The 23208-nt window shown below is 31.9% G+C and overlaps 1 protein-coding gene across 1 annotated transcript; it reads right to left on the bottom strand.

Annotated features, from left to right (window-relative positions):
* Positions 1-644: 644 nt before the first annotated feature.
* LOC114331182 (uncharacterized) lies at positions 645-20574 on the bottom strand. The gene is made up of 4 exons (XM_050652473.1): positions 20416-20574; positions 15637-15726; positions 6104-6248; positions 645-887 (listed from the first exon to the last, which is right to left on the bottom strand). Exons 1-4 carry the CDS (start codon positions 20499-20501, stop codon positions 708-710), a joined length of 501 nt encoding a protein of 166 aa, XP_050508430.1. The 5' UTR covers positions 20502-20574; the 3' UTR covers positions 645-707.
* Between the last annotated feature and the right edge of the window lie 2634 nt (positions 20575-23208).

Genomic DNA, 23208 nt, shown 5'->3' with positions numbered 1-23208 from the left:
TAGCCTACCACTTGGATTTTAATGAAATTTTGGGAACTGCCTCTACTTATGTCCTAATTCAAAGTCTACCCCATATACTATGCCAGTTTTATCTTGGGGGTGGTTTCCAACCCTCTTTTGAGAAAACTTATTTTAAGAAAAAAGCGATGTGTACCTATTTAAACTCTCATCTACCAGAATTTAACTGAATCGTTTTACTTCTACAATACCCTTTATTATGGTATTTTTATAGTGTCATTTGACACCTCAGTTGTCAGTCTATCTGTTTTAATAACGGAGAAATTTTATTGGCTGATAAACAGATGGACGGACAGACAGATATGAAACCGGAAGTATATATTTTGTTCTTCTTTTGCTAAGGCGCGTTGGATATTAAGTCGCTTGTAATCTTTTGTGCCATTTTAAAACGTACTTTCAGTTGCAGCTCTAAAACCGGAAGTCATATATCAAATTTAATAGGTACCATCTTTGGGTTATAAACTTTCAGTATATACCTCAATTGTCTTTCTATCTCATCTAATAACGGATGAGTTGTGTTTACCAAGTCTCTGGCACAGACCGTCATGGGTAATTTAAGGTTTTCACATTTTTCTAAACGGGTGAAAACAATAAAGGTATTATTTATTGATAATAAAACAAACAAAAAATGTTAATCAATTTATTTGAAAAATGTGTAATAAAGTTAACCAGCAAACGTATCGTTGGTCCTATGCTCGATCTAATGGTGTTATATATGGTATTGGTGGTATGATGATATCTAGAGCACTCGTAACTGCTACTCTTGCTATGGATGATACAGCAATTATGACTTTTTCTAAGAGGTCCAAAAGTTGTTTGTTGTCATGAACAAGGTGACTAGCAATTGTTGCTGCAACATCAGCGGCTATCTGCAAATAAGGTGTAAATAATTAATAACAGAATACAGGGTGTTTGCTAAAGAATGGGCCATAGCTTAACTCCTGAGTATAAAATAGGTTGATTTAAGCTAACTTACCTTAGTACGAAAGTTGAAAATAACTGAAATACAGAGTGTCAAAATTAAACTTTTATTTCATTTATTCTTGAATATTTCCTGATAGACATGAGTTAACAACACGAAATTTGGAAAGCAGGGATTTTTGGGACCAGAAATCTAAATTCGCCATCAAAAATTATGTGTTACCCAGATGGCGCCACATACGTCTTTCAGCGCTCAATGAATACGTTAAATTTTTTTATCCCCCACTCTACATACTTTTTGATTCAGAATTTGTATTATCTTAATATTTTTATTTAAAAAAGATGTACTACATTCATCTCGCTAAACTTAACCGTTTTCGAAATAAACGCATTTTAAATATGCGATGCAACATAATTGTTTGCATAATATCATTGTAGTTACACCCGAAAAATAAACTTAAACTCAAAATAATTTCCAAAAATGTATCGCAAATTTCTTCTAATGAAATTTGAGTTGCAATAACATAAATATTTGAACTTTCGCAATTATTATGGCTTTAAGTTTACCTTTCGGGTATAACTACAATGATAATATGTATGCAAAAAAAATGTTGCATCGCAGATTTAAAATGCGTTTATTTCGAAAACGGTTAGGTTTAGCGAGATAAATGTAGGATACCTTTTTAACATAATGATATTAAGAGAATAAAAGTTTTGATTCAAAAAGTATGTAGAGTGGGGGATAAAAAATTTTAACGTATTAATTTAGCGCTGTAAGACGTATGTGGCACCCTCTGGGCAATACATCATTTTTGGTGGCGAATTAAGATTTCTCTTTCTATTCCACAAAATCCCTGCTTACCAAATTTCGTGTTGTTAGCTCATTCCTCTCAGGAAATATTCAAGAATAAATGAAATAAAAGTTTAACTTTGACACCCTGTATTTCGGTTATTATCAACTTTCGTACTAAGGTAAGTTAGCTTAAGTCGGTCTATTTTAATCTCAGGAATCTAAGGTTAAGCTATGGGCCATTATTTACAAAACATCCTGTATATCCTGTTGCCAAAGAGCTAGTCGATGAAAAACAATTGGAGAGATTGAAACAAAAAGGCCAAAAAAAAAGGAATACGACTAAGAAAAACAGGTTAAATCAAAGAATGAAAAGCACAAAACATATAGTAGGGGAGGCAAGTATGCTAAATTTGCAGTTAATCGAGCGTTATGGGGGCCTATTGGGTTGTAAAGATTAGGTCCTAAAACTAAAAAAAGTTAAGTAAAGTTTTCCATTTTAGTGGGGACTTTCCATTTTATAATTTAATTTTCCATTTCCAACAATGGTTTCTTCCGATTATAGCGCCATCTATCCATAATTCGAAAAAATGTCTCGAATAAAAGTTACGTATTTTTTCACCCCAGAGAGGGGGTGAAACTAACCCCCAGGGAGAAAGCACACATCGGCACAATATCACTTTTTTTTAACATGTTAGCTATGCGTTTGCCAAATTTCATGTTAATCCAAGCGGTTCTTTAAAATTTGCAGCAAAAACCGTGAAAGAATGTCCTATATACCTATTTTTCAGTTTTTTGATCTGACCTTCACTTCCTGAATATTCACTATTTTTTAACTTGTGACTCGCCCATTTCCTTACGCTCCGCTCCACATTTTTGAAATATAAACTGTTCTGCATGTACTTAACTTATATTTATATAGGGTGAGGCAGATAACTGGCCTATTAGAAATATCTTGAGAACTAAAGGCAACAGAATCATGAAAATTTGAATACAGGGGTTTTGAAGGATGATCTATTAAATGAAAATATTTTCATCTCTTTGCAACTTCCGGTTATACCGGAAGTTGCTTATAACTTCGTTTTTTTAAATGGGACACTCTGTATATTTTTATATTTTTGGATTCTCTTCGATGTCTTCTTTCTTAAAATATAAGGTTTTGTAATATTATATAGGGTATTTTAAAAGATAATTACGTTTTTTTATTAATTTCGTAGCAATATTCACACCCTGTAGAATTGTAGTAGTTTGACATCTAAAACTCTACTTACGCTCAAATGATTTTTAATATACTCTACTATTGTTAAGAATCATTAGTATAGTTAAATTTTTAATTTTAGTATACAGGGTTGGTCGAAACTCGGAATGAGTATTTTCTGAGTTTTCTTAAATGGAACACCCTGTATTTTTGTATTGTAGTGAAATAATATTTTACAGTACTTTTTTATTTCTTAAGCATTCCCTATACCTAACTGCTTTAGTTTGTGAGTTATTGGTGATTCAAGCTAAACATTAATTGCAACAAAAAATACGTAAAATTTTATTAGGTTGGCCGTGAAAATACTCAATCCCAAATAATTTTTCAGAAATAAATACATATTAATCCAGACTGGTCCTTAAAATTACCAATAATGGTTTAGCTATCGAAATACCTACTTAGTTAAGATTGTTGGTGCGATTAACAATTAAGCACAAATTAAAGCAGTTAGGTATAGGGAATGCTTAAGAAATAAAAAAGTACCATAAAATATCATTTCATTACAATACTAAAATACAGGGTGTTCCATTTAAGAAAACTCAGAAAATACTCATTCCGAGTTTCCACCAACCCTGTATACTAAAATTAAAAATTGAGCTATACTAATAATTCTTCACAATAGTAGAGTATATTAAAAATCATTTGAACGTAAGTAGAGTTTTAGATGTCAAACTACTACAATTCTACAGGGTGTTAATTTTGCTACGAAATTAATAAAAAAAACGTAATTATCTTTTAAAATACCCTGTACAATATTACAAAACCTTATATTTTAAGAAAGAAGACATCGAAGAGAATCCAAAAATATAAAAATATACAGGGTGTCCCATTTAGAAAAACGAAGTTATAAGCAACTTCCGGTATAAATATTTTCATTTAATAGATCATACTTCAAAACCCCTGTATTCCAATTTTCATGATTCTGTTGCCTTTAGTTCTCAAGATATTTCTAATAGGCCAGTTATCTGCCTCACCCTGTATACACCGTTATTAGGCGTTAACGCCCTTCGCTAGGGATCTACGGAGGAATATCACCAAGCCGCAAGCTTATCAGACTCCAGTTTATTTCAGACCAAGTTGTAGATTCTTTTGAATTCTATACTACGACGTTGGCCTTTTTATTAATTTCAAATGACCGGGCTGGGGCTCGAACCTCGATTGCAAATCCACTACACTTGTCGATCGACTGCACCTCAGCCAACTGCCATCTGACCGACTTGTACTTAACTTACCTTATGTTAATCTGACGATTTCGTGTTTTTCTAAGAATAGTTTTTTGGGAACCCCTTAACCTTCGGATGACCAAGCGGGGGAAATTGTGACCCCAGCGTATGTTTTTCTTTAATAAATTCAAAAGTATTTTCAATTTTTAACTCATTATTTTTCTATTTGACTTTAATATCATTTTAAATATCTTCGTATTTTGAAATAAAAAAAATTCCCTATATTTTACGAATAAAAAATATATTCTGAAGTTGATGTTTAGTAAAATATCGTCTATTATGTGTAATTACAAGTAGTTTTACGCTAATGACGTCGATATTGCAAAGTAACAAAACACTTACTCAACATACACACTACACATGACACTAATACTCATGTTGTGACTGGCTGAATGACATAAAGTCCATGCCGAAAGAAAAAATTTAAAAAAAAATTTAAAAAAAATTGAATTGTCATTTTTGACATTTTTGACCTGGGGTCATTTTTCTCCCCCTTGGTCATCCGTGTAACAAAAAAAGGTTGGTCATCGGAAGGTTAACGAACTCCCCTCTATTAAGAGTCTATATATGGTAGGGATACATTTACAGGGTGCAAGGTTTTCTACATGTGATTTTTCTGGCGCGCTCGAGTAACTGCAAAGATCCCCGCTTGAACTCTCCTAGCAATATAGACACATCAAGTGAGAAAAATATTGAGCATACTGTTTGAAAAATAGGTGCGTGGAACATAAAGAGTATAAATGGCAAAGAAAGAGAACTAGTAAAGGAGTTTGAGGCAGCATAATTATATCAGAGACCAAAGAAAAAAGACAAGCAATAATAAAAACGGAAAATATTTATACCTTAATACGTAGTGGAGTATCAGGAGACAAAAAGCACCTAAGGATATTAGGAAGGAAGTAATACAAAAAAAATGGAAAATAGTAGCCGTAATAAAGCATTATACAGTGAGGACGTTTGAGTTGAAATAAATTCATTTTCTCGGGAATGGTGGACTCTGGAGATAAATCCCGAAACAGGTCGATTTTTGTTTTTAAATTATAATTTTTCAGCATATGATATATATCATACTAGTGACGTCATCCATCTGGTCGTAATGTCTCAATTAATTTAATTCAAAAACAATTATGTTAATGTTTATATTAGTGAGTACATCATTGAATAAGTTTTCGAATGAGCTATTACACGACCCCTATTGTCATTGAAAAAATAATCGATTACGTCATCACGTCCCCATTGATGACGTCACTAGTATGATATATATACGCCAAAAAATTATAATTTAAAAATAAAAATCGAGCTGTTTCGGAATTTATCTGCAGAATCTCTCATTCTAGAGAAAATTTTCAACTCAAATATCCTCACTGTATAACAGTATATAGACCAAACAAAAATGATAACGCACAAAACAACGATGAGATATTATGGATAGAGTTAATATACCTACATATTATAAAAGCAATGGATATATAAGTAATATACTCGTAGAAATAAAAATGAATGAAAAACCAGTACAGAAAAGGAAAAACCAATTATAAGAAGGACGATAAAACTTATAAGCCAAGAAACACAGGAATGGCAAAAATAATTAAGAAAAAAGTAAACAAAAAACTTGAATTTGAATAAACAAAATATTAAAAATAATATTAAAAATAAAATTTTTATTGAGACCAATTTTCTGGTAACGTTTTTGTGGTCTCTACAATTTACAAACCAAACGAACGCTGGAAACAGCAGCGTGGCAAAATTCCAACGAAAAATGGGTCCCGCATACTAAGTTAGGAATAAAACTAATAGAAAATAAAAATTTCGTTTTAAAACTAAACCAAGAGGCGTCTTTTTGTTAGAATTTTGCCACGTTGTATACAAGTTAATTAAAAACAATAAACTTACATCAAAGAGATCCCTATTAGGGGGCAGCAAAAGTTTAATTACTCCTCCCAAACCATAATAGATTGTCGCTAACAATTTTTGCAAATCTGGAATTAGGCTGCGCTCGTTAGTGGTTATTGATAATGCGTCTTTCAATTCGTGAACTCTAGAAAAATAGTAACAAACTTATTTCTTGAATTTGTTTGTTGAATTTATTTTGTATAGATATGATTTATAGCAAACAATACAAAATTTGAATTGAAAAAGATTATTTGAATGTCGTATTATATAAATCCATAGGCGTGGATCCCGCGTACCAAAAAAAAGTTTATTAATGGCAAGCTGAAAATTTTGGTAATACCTTACGGTGTCTAGTCAGACAAACTTTGATGTATGGGAACACGGAAACAGAGAAGTTTTAATTGTGGAACGCGATTTTAATTGTGGAACGTGTCATCCTGACAAGTTTATAATTTAGTCCAGGAACCGAAGCTTTTCACCTCGCAAATTTTACAGAATGGATCGATTTGCTTGAAAATTTTAGAATAAGTAGAGGATAGTCCAAGGATCAAAATCTATGTGATGCCAAAAGGCGCTTTTACCATGGGGGTGGTTGCCGCCCCATCTCAGGGGTGAAATTTTTTTATTATATTTTGACCGCAAAAGTTAATAAACACGTTCATTCTAAGCAAAAAATGTTTTATAAACTTTTGTGATAAAATTAATAGTTTTCGATTTATTCGCTATCGAAAGTGTTAGTTTTATATCGATAAAATCAATGTTTTTTGATATAGGTGCTCATTTACAATTCACTCAATTTTTGCCGTAAAAAAATTTTTTCAAACCAAATTCTTGGGAATTAAATAACCTACAATTTCATACTTAAACATCTTTTCGTATCTCTAATACTAATCTTTCTATTCGGAAGAAAATGGCATTCTTTACAAAACTACAAAAATTCGTTATTCGCTTATAACTCCAGTTCTTTAAAAAGTAATCATTCTAAGCCAGTCAAACTTCTAGAATCTATTAATAATACATAAATAAAGAAGACTGAATAAGGCCAATTACTAAAAACATCGCTAACTTACATTATTCTGCTTCCAGTTGGATTTCTCCATTTTCATTTTCAAAAAAATATATTGATTTTTTAACTGTAACGAAAGTAACACTTTCGATAGCAAATAAATCGAAAACTATTCATTTTATTAAAAAAATGTATAGAACATTTTTTGCTTTGAATGAACGTTTTTGTCAACTTTTGTGGTCAAAATATAATAAAAAAATTTCCACCTCCGAGATGGGGAGGTAACCACCCCCATGGTAAAAGCGCCTTTTGTCATGATATAGATGTTGATCCTTGGACTATCCACTACTTATCCTCAAATTTTCATGCAAATCGATCCATTCTGTAAAAATTGCGAGATTTTGTCCTATTTTAAGCTTCATTACTTGGGCTAATTGTGAACACTAGCAGGTTGTTTTTAAGTTTATTCACAATAGCAAACTTTATATTATAATAGGTATATGAAAAAATGTTAGATATGTTATATATATATATATATATATATATATATATATATATATATATATATATATATATATATATATATATATATATATATATATATATATACAGGCTATACACTCCGTGCGGAGTTAGAGCCACTCTTATTGAGCTCATTGACTCATTTATTGTGGTGAGTCACTCCACATTCTTTCTTATCTCAAGTTAACTAGTCTAATCTAGGGTTCCTCTTTGCGTCCTCTGTTATTTTCCTCCATATATCCCGGTCCTGTATTTTCTGTCTCCATCTTGGCACTTCCAATCTTTTTATGTCCTCCAACCTGTCTGTCCTTTTTATGTCTTCCCACCTGCTTTTTGGTCTTCCTTTCGCTCTTGTTATATTTGGGTTCCACATTGTAACTTTTCTTACATCTTTTTCTTCTCCCATTCTTCTTAAGTGTCCATACCACCGTAGTCGCTGGGTTTTTATATGTTGGTCATTTTAATAAGTCCGACACGTAGAACATGTCAAATGACACGTTTTAGGTTGGTGGTAAATAGCAGTTTGATTTTTGCATCAGAGTTTAATGAAATGGTAACAAATCAATTATAATTTCTGTCAAACAAAATACACAGGACGTTTTCGTAGTTTGATGTTCAAAATCTGTAACCTGTTCCAATGGTCCCGTACATCAAAGTTTGTCCGACTAGTCACCCTTAAGCTATTAACAAATTTTTAACTTATTAGCTACTTATTATAAACTTTTAACTAATTAGTAAACTTTTTTTGGGTACCTACTCGAGATCCAGGGCTACCAGTAAATTCCGATGATATTGAAATGAAACGCGGAGCCCGGTAAGGATATATAAGTACTTATAACTCTCGCTGCTGCTCCTCAACATAATATACTTTGAGGAAATTTTTCAACAAGCTGTAGAGGATCTTGAAACCGGGATTCCTATTAACAGAGAATGTATCTATAACATGAGATATGCAGACGATACGGTGCTATTAGCTGACAGTTATAAAGACTTCCAGGAGTTAATGAATAGGATCACAGAAGTAAGTAGGAGATATAGATTTTCACTGAATATTAATAAAACAAAACGTATGATGATCTCTAAGAACGAACAGCACTTTGGACGAATCAGTGTGAACGATAAATTAATAGAAAAAGTAAAAACATATACTTAGCTTGATACGAACGTCAATGAAAATTGGGACCAAGTCAAATTTAGGACAGAAAAAACAAGGTTGCCTTTAAAAAAATGGCTAACCTATTCAAAGCCATGATTTATCACTATACAGGGTGTTTCATTGGAAAAGTAACATACGTTAACTGTAGAAAGAGGACACTTAGGCGGTCTCAAAAATACCACACCTAATGGGTCTTACTTCATTAATAACAAAGATACTGGGTGTTTTATCTATTTTGTCATTTTCTTATTTAGTTCATAACTTTTAAACCACACTGTATACTTATTTTCTATTTGGCACGCAAATATTCTTTAAGGTGTACAATCAACTGATTTATTTATATTTGTAAAAAATCCAGGTCCGGATTAAAAGATATTGGAAAAATTTTCCGACACAAAAAAAAACACCCTGTTCATTAAATTTTTTTAAAATGGATTTTGCATTTGAAAAAAGGATGAAAAACTAAATTTAGTGGTATGCTTTGAATTGCCGGCAAAGGATTTTCTGGTAAAATTTTGAATTTTAATTCTGAAATAAATTATGCGAATTGCGAGAACTCGAAGTAGAAAAAAAAATTGAAATACGACTTATAACTTGTTAAACACACTGTATATTTAATTTATATTTAACACCGAATATTAGTTAAGGTGCCCAATCAATTAATTTATTTACAATTATAAAAAATCCAAGGCCGAATCAAAAAGAAACTGAAAAAAAGCTTCGACCCAAAAAACACCCTGTACATTAAGTTTTTTTAAAATTGATTTTGCATTTAAAAAGAGTATGAAAAACTAAATTTAATGGTGTACTTTGAATTTTCGGCAAAATTATTTTTCTGGTAAAGTTTTGAATTTGAATTCTGAAATTATGTGAATTTCGAGAGTTTGAAGTAAAAAAAATTAAAATGTGACTTAACTTTAATTAATACCATTATTTAATCCAAATTGGTAAAAAATCTTACATTTTAGTGTTTTTGATTATGGCGACAAATAATTCATAACAAATATTCACCTTTAATTAATGAATAAATAATAAAGAGTCCACAAAAAATACATAACTACAATCAACGAACCCTTTTAAAAATTAACCAAAATAAATAATAAAAAAATATGAAAAAAGAAATTTTTAAGAACCGCTTTTCTTTAGTTACGAGTAACTAAAATTAAAAATATTATAAAAAGAATCAACCAAAAAGCAAAAAATAAAAAAAAATTAAAAAAATCTAACACATCCGTCAAAGAAATGCGTGGCGCGTGTTCATCGAATAAACGGTTTTCGCCCCACGCTTTTCTTTAACGAATGTGTTAGATCATTTCAATTTTATTTTTATTTTTTGCTTTTTAGTTGATTTTTTTATAATATTTTTAATTTTAGTCACTCGTAACTAAAGAAAATCGTTTCTTAAATTTTTTTTTATATTTTTTTATTTTTTACTTTTTAGTCTTACACTTTTCAAACATTAAAATATAAAATTTGTATTTTATAATTTGTATATGTTTATTAAAATATGTATAAAACATATGATGGTACTAATATGAAAAGTAGTCGGAATCGGCAAAAAATTTGAAACTTTATTGTTTATTAATGAAGCATAACGTAAACAATTAACGTAAAAAGTGAAATTATATAATGTTCATATTATTAGCTATACAATACATAAAAGTTTCAAGTTTTTACATTGTAAAAAACAAGAGAATTTAAGCGTTTTCCATTAAAATCGTTTTTTTTTATTTAAGCAATTAATAAACCTGAAAAAAATTTTTATTGACTATTCGTGTATTGTTCCAGTGAATGCATATGTCTGCAAATTTTCATTCATTTGCATTGAAGAAAAGGCAGTCAAATTAACGTCTAATGATTTGACGCAAATTATTGAACTAAATAAAACGTTTAAAAACAGAATAACTTTTTCAAAAAATGACTTATCAAAACTATAGTAATTGTTCAAAATGGCCACCACCTTGTTGAAGACAAAGTCTTTGTTAATTGTCTGACTGACTTCATATCTCGTCAGGGTTATTCTTCATTTCTTGGAAGGCGTCTCGAATCCGGTCAAGAAGTTCGTCCCTAATATTTATTCCTCGTTATAAACTTTGGATTTTGGATATCCAAAAGTTATTTTTCAGCAATTTTTTTTCTGTTTTTTAATTGTTAAGATAGTTTGTTGATTAAAGTTATGTATTTTTGTGGACCCTTTATTATTTAACAGTTATTATTTAAAAATATTAACATTTTACCAATTTAGATTAAAGAATGGTATTAAGTATAATTAAGTTACATTTTACTTTTTTTTACTTCGAGCTCTCGCAATTCACATAATTTCAGAATTCAATTTCAAAATTTTACCCGAAAAATCATTTTGCCGAAAATTTAAAGTATACCACTAAATTTAGTTTTTCATCCCATTTTAACATGCAAAATCCATTTTAAAAAATGTAATGTACTGTTCTTACGATGTCAGTTGGACCAGAAGCATTTTTGGGGTCCGGTCAATAATTCTACGAAGAGCATAGAAATAAAGATAAACCATATAAACATTTGCTTGCTTCAAAATTGATCACTCCTTGTATTAGTCCACATGGACGCGGGTGTGGCTTACTACTTTCTAACGTATCTTATTGGGCAATAGTGAAGAGTAATTGGTCAAATTGTTCGGAAGTGCTTAGGCTCAAATCATATCGTTATCTGGTCAAAATACCTTCTCATGTTTCAAAGGCGGCAAGCAATATAAACACTAAATAAACAGTGTCGTCGTCATAACTTACAATTATTTTATTTTTATAATATATTTTTTGTCTCATTTCTTTAGTACTTAAAAAATGAATAAGCACATTAAATTGCATTTGTATGTATTATATACTTTTAATGATTAAATTTTGTTGTATTGTATTATACTGAAACTGTATTGTTTATACAGGATGTCCCATATATTATGCGAGATTTAATGACGTCAATTTGTTATTTTCTGTTTTAATACAATATAATATATACTTACAAGTCAAAAGTGACATTTGGAAAAATTGTGTAGCTCATGTTCAAGTAAAATAAAAATATTATCTTGCTTTGTCACCAATATTAATGTCTTCTTCTTCTTTTCCTTCTTCTTCTTCTTGTGTAGACATGACTGTCTGTTTTTCAATGTGGTTGTCATTCCATCGTTTTCGTGGTCTTCCCACTTAGTTTTGGATCCCGCGTATGAAAAAAAAGTTGATTAATAGCAAGCTGAAAATGTTTGAATAGCTTAAGGGTGTGTAGTTGGAGAAACTTTGATATATGGGAACACTGGAATAGGGGAAGTTTTAATTGTGGAACAGGTTAAAAATTTGGAACGGCCAGACCACGAAAACCGCACATGTATTTTGTCCGACAGAACAGACTTAAACTCTCCGAACAGAGATTAAACTCTCATGCAAAAATCAGCCTACTATTTATCACCAAATGGGCGTTTTAATGAGTGGAACATGTAGAATATGTCAAATGACAGGAATTATGACAGCTGATAAATAGCAGTCTGATTTTTGCATGAGAGTTTAATCTCTGTTCGAAGAGTTTAAGTCTGACCGTTCCAAATTTTTAACCACAATTAAAACTGCCCCTGTTACAGTGTTCTCATATATCACAGTTTATCCGACTAGACACCGTTTAAGCTATTAACAAATTTTCAGCTTACTATTAATCAACTTTTTTTTCATACGCGGGATACAGACCTAACTGATCGTCTTCCTATTGGGGAACCGTCTCTCGCCGTCCTTACTACTTTGTTTTTTGTCACTTGGCTCATGTAGTTGTTCCATTATACTCTTCTGCTTTTTACCCAGTTATTGATGTTGTCCACCTTGCATATCTGTCGTATATCTGCACTTCTACCTCTTCCCATATCCCATCGATTTTTCAAAGTATTTTTATCTCTGCTGTTTCTAGCATTCTTTCTGTCCTTTCTGTATCAAGTCGTGTTTCTGCCGCGTATTTATGTCATTATTGGTCTGATAACTGTTGTGTAAATTGCGCCTTTCACTTCTTTTCCAATGTTGGTGTGGTAGTTATAAACACGACAAGTGTCGAATCAAGTTCTGAACACACGGATAGTGATATATTTCAACTTGTCAAAAATATGTCCTATGTGTAGTATTTTTACTACAAAGGCGATATTATGTAGGTCAAAATTTTTGACGTAAGAGAACTGTCAAAACATTAGAATGTGAATTTTCATTATTGCCATGTTTATTATAATGAAGAGTCACAATCTAATGTTTTGACAGTTCTCTTACGTCAAAAATTTTGACCTACGTAATATCGCTTTTGTAGTAAAAATACTATACAGTAGTAAAAGTGATCTCTTCATTAGTCATGAATTAGACAATTCGACTGGAAGAGAAATTGTTCGTTTTCATGTATTTTATGTGTATATTCAAAGTGTAGTCTTATTTCTTTAGTTCTCAAATTAATAAGCACGTTAAATTTCATTTGCATTATGTATTTTTAATTATCTTTGGTGTCAATTTCATAAAGAAATGTGAACAATTAACAACATTATTACTGTTTAACAAATATTGAACCATAATTTAAAAATAAAAGTTTACTCATTAATTTCTATTGCGCCGCCTATGTTTTACAAACGGTGCCGACAATCGGTGTCGAATTTTGTTTTTATACTGGTCCAACTGACATCGTAAGAACAGTACAGGGTGTTTTTTGGGTCTGAACATTTTTCCAATATTTTTTAATCCGGCCCTGGACTTTTTATAATTGTAAATAAATTAAATGATTGGATACCTTAAAAAATATCAGGTTGTTAAATATAAAATAAATTTACGGTGTGGTTAACAAGTTGTAAGTGGTATTTCATTTTTTTTTCTACTTAGAACTTTTGCAATTCACATAATTTCAGATAACAAATTCAAAATTTGATCAAAAAATTCATTTTGCCGAAAATTCAAAGTATACCACTAAATTTAGTTTTTCATCCTCTTTTCAAATGCAAAATCAATTTTAAAAAAATTTAATGTAAGTACAGGATGTTGTTTTTGGTCAAAATATGTTTCCAATATTTTTTAGTCCGGACCTGGATTTTTACAGTTTTAAATAAACTAGTTGATTGTACACCTTAAATAATATTTGCGTGACAAATATAAAATAAATATACAGTGTGGTTAAAAAGTTATGAACCAAATAAGAAAATGGCAAAATAGATAAAACACCCAGTATCTTTGTTATTAGTGAAGTAAGACCCATTAAGTTTGGTATTTTTGAAACCGCCTAAGTGTCCTCTTTGTTACGTATGTTACTTTCCCAATGAAACACCCTGTATACCCGTAGCAATCAGGTTACTTCAATGTTATACTTAACCTATACTGTTGTCCGAAGCTGAGTCGTGGACTCTCACTGTCGCTACGTTCAAGGAAATTCAAGCTTTCGAAATGTAGCTTTATCGTGTAATCCTGAAGATATCTTATACCGACCACGTTACTAATCACGACGGTCTTATTATCAAACAAAAATGAGCTAAAACATCCAAAATCGAATATCCCGGTCATATCATGAGGACCAACAAAATATATGGGTTGCTGCAACTAATTTTATAGGGAACAGTTTAAGGAAAACGATAATCTAGAAAGAAGAAGGCGAGACGAAAAATTTCCTGGCAGAAAAATCTACCTACGTGGTTCAACACAAAAATCACAAATCTTTTCAGAGCAGCAGATTGCAAAGTATAGATTGTTATGAAGATCGCCAACGTCCGAAAAGAATTGGCACTACAAGAAGACTAGTTAATGTATGAATGTGGCAACAAACCGCAGCAAAGAGAGAGAATATTGGATAGCAATTATTCATCAAATAATATAACGTCATGTCACCTCATCCTCGCTAAACACAAAGGCCAGAGGAGTAGTAGGTTTTTAAGAAGAAACTTTCATGAAAAAAACAACCAAAGGACAAGTAGACAAATGATGAACTTGTTGCTGGTATGAGCACATTGTGTAAATGTTAGGATATAAAGAGTCTAATGCTCATAATCTTATTGAAGATTTTATTTATAACAGTTTGCGGGCGACTGGTTGGCGTTTAAAATTTATACGCCATCATCAGCCCTTTCAGAAACTGAACAAGATATCAGTACAAGAAATATCTTCCTCTTCTTCCTACTTTATAAACAGAATCAATGCCTGTTTTACTTCGGTTGTTAGCCTCAATTGACATTGTCTGACCATCTTTTCCTCGGTCGTCCCAATGATCTTCCATTTGACGATTTGTCTCTTGCTATTCGTACTATTCTGTTGTCTGCCATTCTTTCTATGTGTTGAGTCCATTCTATTTTTCTTCTTTGGGTCCACATGTTTATTTCTTCTATACCAAATCTCGCTCGTATTTCCTCACTTCTTACTCTGGGTCTTGGAGTTTGGTGTGTTATTTTTCGTAAGACTTTCATTTCTGGTGTTTTCAGTAGTCCTTGTGTTTTCGCCGTATCTGCTCTTGTTTCAGCTATGTACGTCATTATCGTTTTTTTGTTGATTTATATATCCTGGTTTTAATTTCCATTGTGAGGTATTTGTTTCTCCAGATTGTGTTGTTCAGACATCCTGCTGCTCTGTTCGACATGTATATTTCAGTACAAGAAATATACGGTGAACAATGGGGTGTTATATTGTAACCGTTCATTATATGTAAGAGTTTTGAGAGTACAAAATACCAGGTTAATAGTCATTTTCATGATAAAATCGTATTATGTCTAGACTATAATTTTTGGTAATTTGTTTTTTTTTTTTTCGTTTTACTACTTTTACTTAATTGTTGTCATTATACCTAATATGCGTATGTTATGTAAGTTACAAAATAAAATAGATTACTTACTTTTCAACAACCTGTTTGTGTATATGTTCTGGATTTTTATAAAGTTCGAGTAACTTTTTCAAAGCATCTACAAGGGCTGCAAAATTTTCTCTAAAAGTAAAAAAGTTTTTTTTCTACAACCGTGTTAAAAATGTCTACTCCATGTCATATTATATATAAGTTTTTAGTTTTTGAAAACTGTCATTATAGATAGCAGTGCGTGAAGGGTTTAAAGTGTGCGTGAAGTAACATTAGGTTTGTTCTAACATCAGTTTCAAACGGTTTGAAACCATCAGCGAATAGTGGACCAGCGCGAGTAGAGGGGATAGCACTGGTGACTGCATTATGTTCTCTCACTGACCAACTGTTTGCTGACGGTTTCTGACTAGTTTGGCTGTTTGCTAGAACAAACCTAATGTATTTTAAATGGGATTTACTTTTTCGCACACTTTCAATGGGTTTTTTGGCACACTTTCATATAATCAAATATCCTTAACTTTCGCGTTGTCATGGTGATGACAATATGAGCAATGACTTACAACAAAATGTTTGACAGTTTTGGGGTTTGAAATTAGTTAGGATTTTTAAATGTCAAAGTTCTAGAAGTTGTAGAATAGAAATGAATTCCAGTGACGAAGAGTTACAGTTTTTTTATTTGTTTATTGTAGATAAAATATTGTATGAAACTGTGCGTGAAGTACTTTGTGCGAACGTACGCGATGTATAGCACTCGCTCCGTTGTCGCTCGTGCTCTAAATATCGCGTGCGTTCGCAAAAAGCATACTTCACGAACTGTTTCATAAATAACTATTTTAGCACTCCATAGGAGCGTACAAAATGCTACTTTAAAGTACTAGTGCTTTAAAATTTTAAGGCACTGCAGTTAAAAGTGAATTGTCATATTGTGAAACGTCAAAATATTTATATTTTATTTATTAACAATAATATTAATAGTACAATTTGCGCAATTTAAAAAAGGTGGAATAAAGTTTTTTAAATTTAATTTAAATTGTATTATTGCATTTTTAACACGTTTGTAGAAAAAAGCTATTAAAATTTGTTAGAATATACGACAATAAAGTAATATGTTATTCTATAGTTGTTATGATTTACGTATTGACAGTATAGGCAGTTTTGATGTAATGTCAGAAAAATATAAAAATGGAATGTCAGTCAAGTTCAAGTAAAAGTTTTTGTAAATATTGTCCTGTAATTGAGAATGAATAAATTATAATTGTTGATATATAAGACATTTGTAGAAAAAATATTGTATGATATACGTGTTATAAAGTACATTTTTAAGGCACTCATGTGAATTGCGGAATTCGCTTCGATCATTCTGCAAATTTTCACATGCGTGCCTTAAGGCCCGGTTTTTCAGTGAGCGGTTAAAATTTTGGTTAGCTAACCTAGTTTAAATTTTAACCAGTATTTTAACCCTCATAGCGTTTTTCAGTGCTTTAAACCAAGTTACGAAAATCTCGGTTAGCTAACCACTTTTTTTCTTCTGTTGGCAGCAGTAACTGTACGTGCGCATGTGCAATTCGAGAAATAATGATCAATTTGACAGAAAACTAAATAAAAAATAATTTCATAACCAAATTAAAAAAATGATTAATGCAATGCAATATCAAGTTCGGAATCTTTGTTTAGTTCATAACGTCTACCTCGGTTTCATATCAGAAGAAAATTACAATTAATGGGACGATTTAGACTTTTTTCCGATTTTGTTTGTCAAAGACCACCACGGTCTTATCACTATTTGAACAGATTGACCAGGAAATAAGGAGTCAGACTGTTTGGTAAATAATTATATTGCTGTGTAGACAAATATAAAATAATATTTTTAAAATATTACTAGGAATCATGCATTAAATGCTGTTACAGTAAATGTAAACATAGCCTAATAACCTAACGTATTACAGTTATATTTAAATAAATATAATTCCTTCCTATACAATAACGATAATAATTTATAATTTCCTTATAATAATAAGGAGGTATCAGAATACTTCCCGCAATGAAACAAAATAACATAACCCAACCAATCCCTGCTGTCAGGCAGGTACTCAAAAAAATAAACATGATGCATTCACTCCACCCATGCGCAAGCATAACCGCAAAATTCGGAGTTAAACCATCTAACGAGGATCGGTTAAAATCTTGGTTAACTTAAACGAGTTTAAGCTCTAACCTAGTACTGAAAAACTGATTAAACATGAATATTTCGGTGACCAAAAAATAAATAGGTTAACCCAGCACTGAAAAACTGGCCTTAAACGTGTACTTTTAACACTTATATCATAAATAACTATCAAAAATACTCTGTTAGGCATATGACGCAATATTAACTCAATATGTAGATAGCCTGCAAAGATTACTCCACAGATGTAACATAAGAACAAAAGAATTCAACGTGACAATTTCATCGCAGAAAGCTAAAACAATAGTAATCAGTAAAGAACCAATGAGATGTAAAATAGAAATTGATGACATCAATATTGAACCAGTAATGGAAATAAAATACCTTAGTAGAATTATATTGTTCAGCTATGGAAATCTGGACAAGAAAGTGAGAAATCAAGTACAAAAAGCGAATAGACTGGAAAGATGTCTTAATAACACTACATGACGAAACCATCATATTAATACTGATATGAAGTCAAAACTTTTAACACAAAACTTTTATGTTACCACTACTCATTTCAATAAAGGAAGAAACAGGACGGGAAGAGAGGAGAAAAAATAAGATATCAGAAGAAGTAGAGAGGTTTTATAAAGAACTATAAATACACCTCAAAGAAAGACACAAACTTCAACACTCAGGAATATATCAAGAAAAAAATCACGAATGTAAACTCAGAAACATTACCAAAAATAGAAAATTATGAAATAGAAGCAGCACTATCACAATTAAAGAACAACAAAGCACAAGGACCAGATGGAATCCTTGCTGAAATGTTGAAAGAAGGGAAAGAAGAAATCTTACAAACATTAAGAAATCTATTTAATCAGTGTCTATATAAAGGAGAAATACCCGACGAATGGAACGAAAGTCTTACAATCCTGCTATTTAAGAAAGGCGCCAGAAAGGACATAAAAAATTACAGACCCATCTCACTGCTGCCGCAAACGTATTAACTATTCATGAGGATTATCAACAACAGGCTAACACACAAATTGGACTCGTATCAACCAGTAGAGCAGGCAGGATTCCGAAAGGGATATAGCACCACTGACCATCTTCTAACAATTAAGACACTAATAGAAAAAGCTAACGAATACCATATAGATCTGCACTTAGCGTTCGTTGACTACGAAAAAGCATTTGACAGCGTGGAAATGTGGGCAATAGAAAAAGCTATAAACAACTGTAGAATAGATTCCAGATACAGAATGCTAATACATAATATATATAAGAAAGCAACAATGACAGTACAATTGGAAGAAACCACAAACCCCATACCAATTAACAGAGGAGTGCGACAGGGAGATGTTATTTCTCCTAAACTATTTACATTAGCACTGGAAAATGTTTTTAAAACAATGGAATGGACAAACATGGGAATAAACATAAATGGAAAGAAACTAAACCACCTAAGATATGCAGACGATGTAGTAGTCGTAGCATCAAGTTTTGAAGAACTACAAACCATGCTAACCGAACTAGCAAATGAATCCGAACAAATAGGTCTAAAAATGAATTTTGCCAAAACAAAAACAATGACAAACACACAAGATAATAGAAACGTAATACTAAACGACACCACAATATAAGCGGTTAATGATTATATATATTTGGGACAGATGATAAAGATAAATAAGGAAAACCAAACAGCGGAAGTAAAAAGAAGGTTCAGATTAGCCTGGGCAGGATTTGTAAAATTAAAATGGGTCCTAAAGAATAAAAAAATACAACATTACTGTGTTTGACCAGTGCATACTCCCAATTCTCACATACGCATGCCAAACATGTACCTTGACCAAGGCAAACATGGATAAAATAATTAAGTCACAAAGAGCCATGGAGAGAGCAATGTTAGAAGTAAAATTGACAGACTAAAATCAAAACAACTTGGTAAGAAATAAAACAAAAGTCAAAGACGCAGGACAACACATAGCCAGGCTAAAATGGAGCTTCGGTCATAACGCTAGACAAACGGACAATAGGTGGAATACCACGATACAACAATGGAGACCATGGACCAGGACGACCCCAGATGAGATGGGGAGACGACATTAACAAGATAGGAGGAACGCACTGGAAACAGAAAGCACTAAACAGAAGCAAATGGAGGAAACTGGGGGAAGCCTATGTTCAAAATTGGACGAATTAAAGGGCAAAAGAATGAAGTCAAAAATTTATAAAACCAGTGTAAGACCAAAAAAAAACATGCTATGCATCAGAAACAAGACCCGATGCAATCAAAACACAAAGAGTACTGGAAACGGCAGAGATGATAGTACTGAGAAGAATTACAGGAAATACGCTGAGAGATCTAAAGATGAATGAAGACATTAGGCGACAATGTAACGTACAGTGTATAAACGAATAGACACTAAATAGAAAAAAAGATGGAAAAGCCACATAAGCAGAATGGGGAGACCGGTGTGGTCAACATAGTAAGAGATAAATCACCAATCGGTAGAGTAAGTATCGACTGACAGCGCAAAAGATGGAGTGTCAACCTACCAGGAACAGGCGAATTTTCTTGCAAAAAGAAAGAAGAAAAAGAAGAATGATGGTGATTGTAAAATATAATATTTTAAAAAAATATCAAATTTGTAGTTTATACTTACTCGGTAATCTCGACAGGTTTTACTGGATGATCGGACTGAACATTGCTAATGCAGATCACCGCAAAGATAAGCAAATAAAGCTTCATCTTAATGGTTTTTGAAACGCAGATAGTTTTGTGTGTTAAAATTTTGTGCCTTTTTATACTTAAATGTTGTAATATAATTATGTCATTAAAATAATAAAACAATGGATAATATATTGCACGTTTAATGGGTTAATTAAAATTAAAATTCAATATGACTAAATTATGTATGTTCAAGTACTGATTGAACTCTTCTCAAATTAGTGGCTGAGGACTTCACCCAATAATATAATAATTTATTTCTTTATAGTTATAAGAAAATTGGTGGCTTTTGCATAATTTTTGATTTTTTTTTTGTTACTTTAAAATAGTATTATTTTTAAATGGTAAAACAATTTTTTAAATGATGAGATAACTGATAATCTTATATATAAAAATCAATTGCCGTTCGTTAGTCTCGCTAAAACTCAGAAATGGCTGGACCGATTTCGCTAATTTTGATGTTGAATTATTTCTGAAAGTCCAGGGATGGTTTATGCGGTTTTATATAGTCATTTTGGTAGCCACCAAAAATTTTATATCTACATGTATAAAATGCTCTTTTTACAGTGTTTGCTGCCATACTCCTCCGAAACGACAAACAAAAGAAAGTCGTGTTAGTTACCAACACATAACTCGAGAACGACTAAATAGATTTTTATGAAATTTTCCACGTGTATTTGACAGGACTGAGAATAGGTTGTTATATATTTTTCATATCCGTACGTCATAAAGGGGGCTGCCCCCTAATATATGTTTTTATTTTTTTGGTCAAACTGTTTTTCCTTAATTTTTTGTGATGTGGAAGGGAAAGGTAAATACAGCCCTAAATTTTCACGTGTTTCAAATTCTTCAACCGTTATTTTTTAATAGCTATCTAAATTTTTACATCTTAATCTTTATATTATTTGCATTTATAGATCACCTGCCTCTTCCGTGGAAGTATTTTTTCAGAACCTGCGAAATTTGTTAGATGACCTCCCCATAAAAGTAGAAAAATTTTATACGGGGACTTTAACATTGATTATGCTGCTGCTTGTGCTACACAAATATCCTTGGTCAACATATTTGAATCGTATGGTCTAACAATGCACGTTGATTCTCCTACAAGGATTACAAAAACTTCATCCACCATAAATAGTAAATACTATGTCCACTGTCGGACATAGACCTCCTCAAGATGTCTCCACCCTTCTCTGTCCTAGGCAGCTGCAATCCAGTTTGTCGCTATTCTCTTAATATCGTCGGTCCATCTGGTAGGTGGTCCTCCACGACTTCGTTTGTCCGCCCTTGGCCGGCACTCTAAGATCTTCCTTGTCCATCTGTTGTCTCTCTGTCTTGGGACGTGTCCTGACCATTTTCACTTCAACTTCGTAATGCGCTTTATGATGTCTTCCACTTCAGTTCTTCGCCGTAACTCATCATTTCGTATTCTGTCTCTCAAAGTTAGGCCAAGCATGGATCTTTCCATTTTTCGTTGTGCTACTTGTAATTTTCTTATTGATGTTTTAGTCAATATCGGTGTTTCAGCTCCATAAATAAGCACCGGAAGTACGCACTGGTTAAATGCTTTTCTTTTTAGCTTTATTGGGATGTTTTCCTTGAATAAGTCTCTAGTTTGCCATACGCTGCCCATCCTAAAGCTATTATTCTAGATAATTCGCATGTTTGGTTGTCTCTACTTATTTGTATTTCGTGGCCCAAGTAGATGTATTTGTGAACTGTTTCGGTATGGCAGTTTTCTAGTGTCAGTGGTCCGCTAGGTACTAAATTGGTCATCATTTTAGTTTTCCCAAAGTTTATTTCCAACCCTAATTTTTGAGAAACTCGTGGTAGTTCTTGCAGCATTTCGTGAGCTTCCTTTAAGTCGTTGGTTATTAAAACTATATCATCTGCAAATCGTAGGTGGTTCAGCCTTTCGCCATCGACATTCAAACCTCTGTTTTCCCATTCTAACATCTTGAATGCATGCTGCATTACGGCATTGCTGAAAATTAATAAAGATAAACAATTGCTAAAGAAGAATAAATTTAATAAAACAAACCAATCATGGGCGCCAGGAAATGATCTTTGATCACTTTTCCAGGTATCTTACACTGCTGTAAAATATATTAACTTAGTAAATGTGAACATAAAGGAATAATAAGAATTGATATGCAAATTAAATAAATATTTATTAAAGATAACTACTATATTTTTAACAATCTCTGAGTTAAACGAAATTGAATATTAAGTGACTCTAACATGACAAGAGTTATAGTTGAACATATTATAAAATATAACAACCGTAATGTTATACAGGGCGAGTGGGGAGGAACGCGCCAAACTTTAGGGCTGTAGAATATGCGTAAAAATAATCAAAAATAACTCATATGTTGTTATTCGATTTTCATTTGTTTCCGAGATATGGGTTGTTAAAATTTTTCTTACAAACTGACGATTTATTTATTGCTCTAAAACCGGTTAAGGTGTGCAAATGAAATTTGATGGGTTTTAGGACATAGTTATTGAGCATATTTTGACACACAATTAAGAATTTTATATTCACAATTAGCGCTCGTACGGATAAGGGTCTGAAATTTTTTAAAGAAAGAAAAATAGTAGGCCACTGAGATATTTCAAATTAAAAATTATTTTTGAATTTCCTGTTCAATTTCTGACAAACCATCTATCTTCATGTTTGTTCATACGACGCTTCGTTTTTATGCAAAAAATAAAATATCTTAACTCT

Source organism: Diabrotica virgifera, chromosome 5 (genome assembly GCF_917563875.1).
Source record: "Diabrotica virgifera virgifera chromosome 5, PGI_DIABVI_V3a".
NCBI classification, from domain to species: domain Eukaryota; kingdom Metazoa; phylum Arthropoda; class Insecta; order Coleoptera; family Chrysomelidae; genus Diabrotica; species Diabrotica virgifera.
This window is presented reverse-complemented; position numbering and strand designations above follow the sequence as displayed.

Excerpts from the sequence above, each read along its gene's own strand:
- LOC114331182 (XM_050652473.1), bottom strand. The coding sequence starts at position 20,501 with ATGAAGCTTTATTTGCTTATCTTTGCGGTGATCTGCATTAGCAATGTT. Across the intron at positions 15,727-20,415 it reads AAACCTGTCGAGATTACCGA|AGAAAATTTTGCAGCCCTTG; the intron begins GTAAGTATAAAC and ends TTTTACTTTTAG. Across the intron at positions 6,249-15,636 it reads CACAAACAGGTTGTTGAAAA|AGTTCACGAATTGAAAGACG; the intron begins GTAAGTAATCTA and ends CTATTTTTCTAG.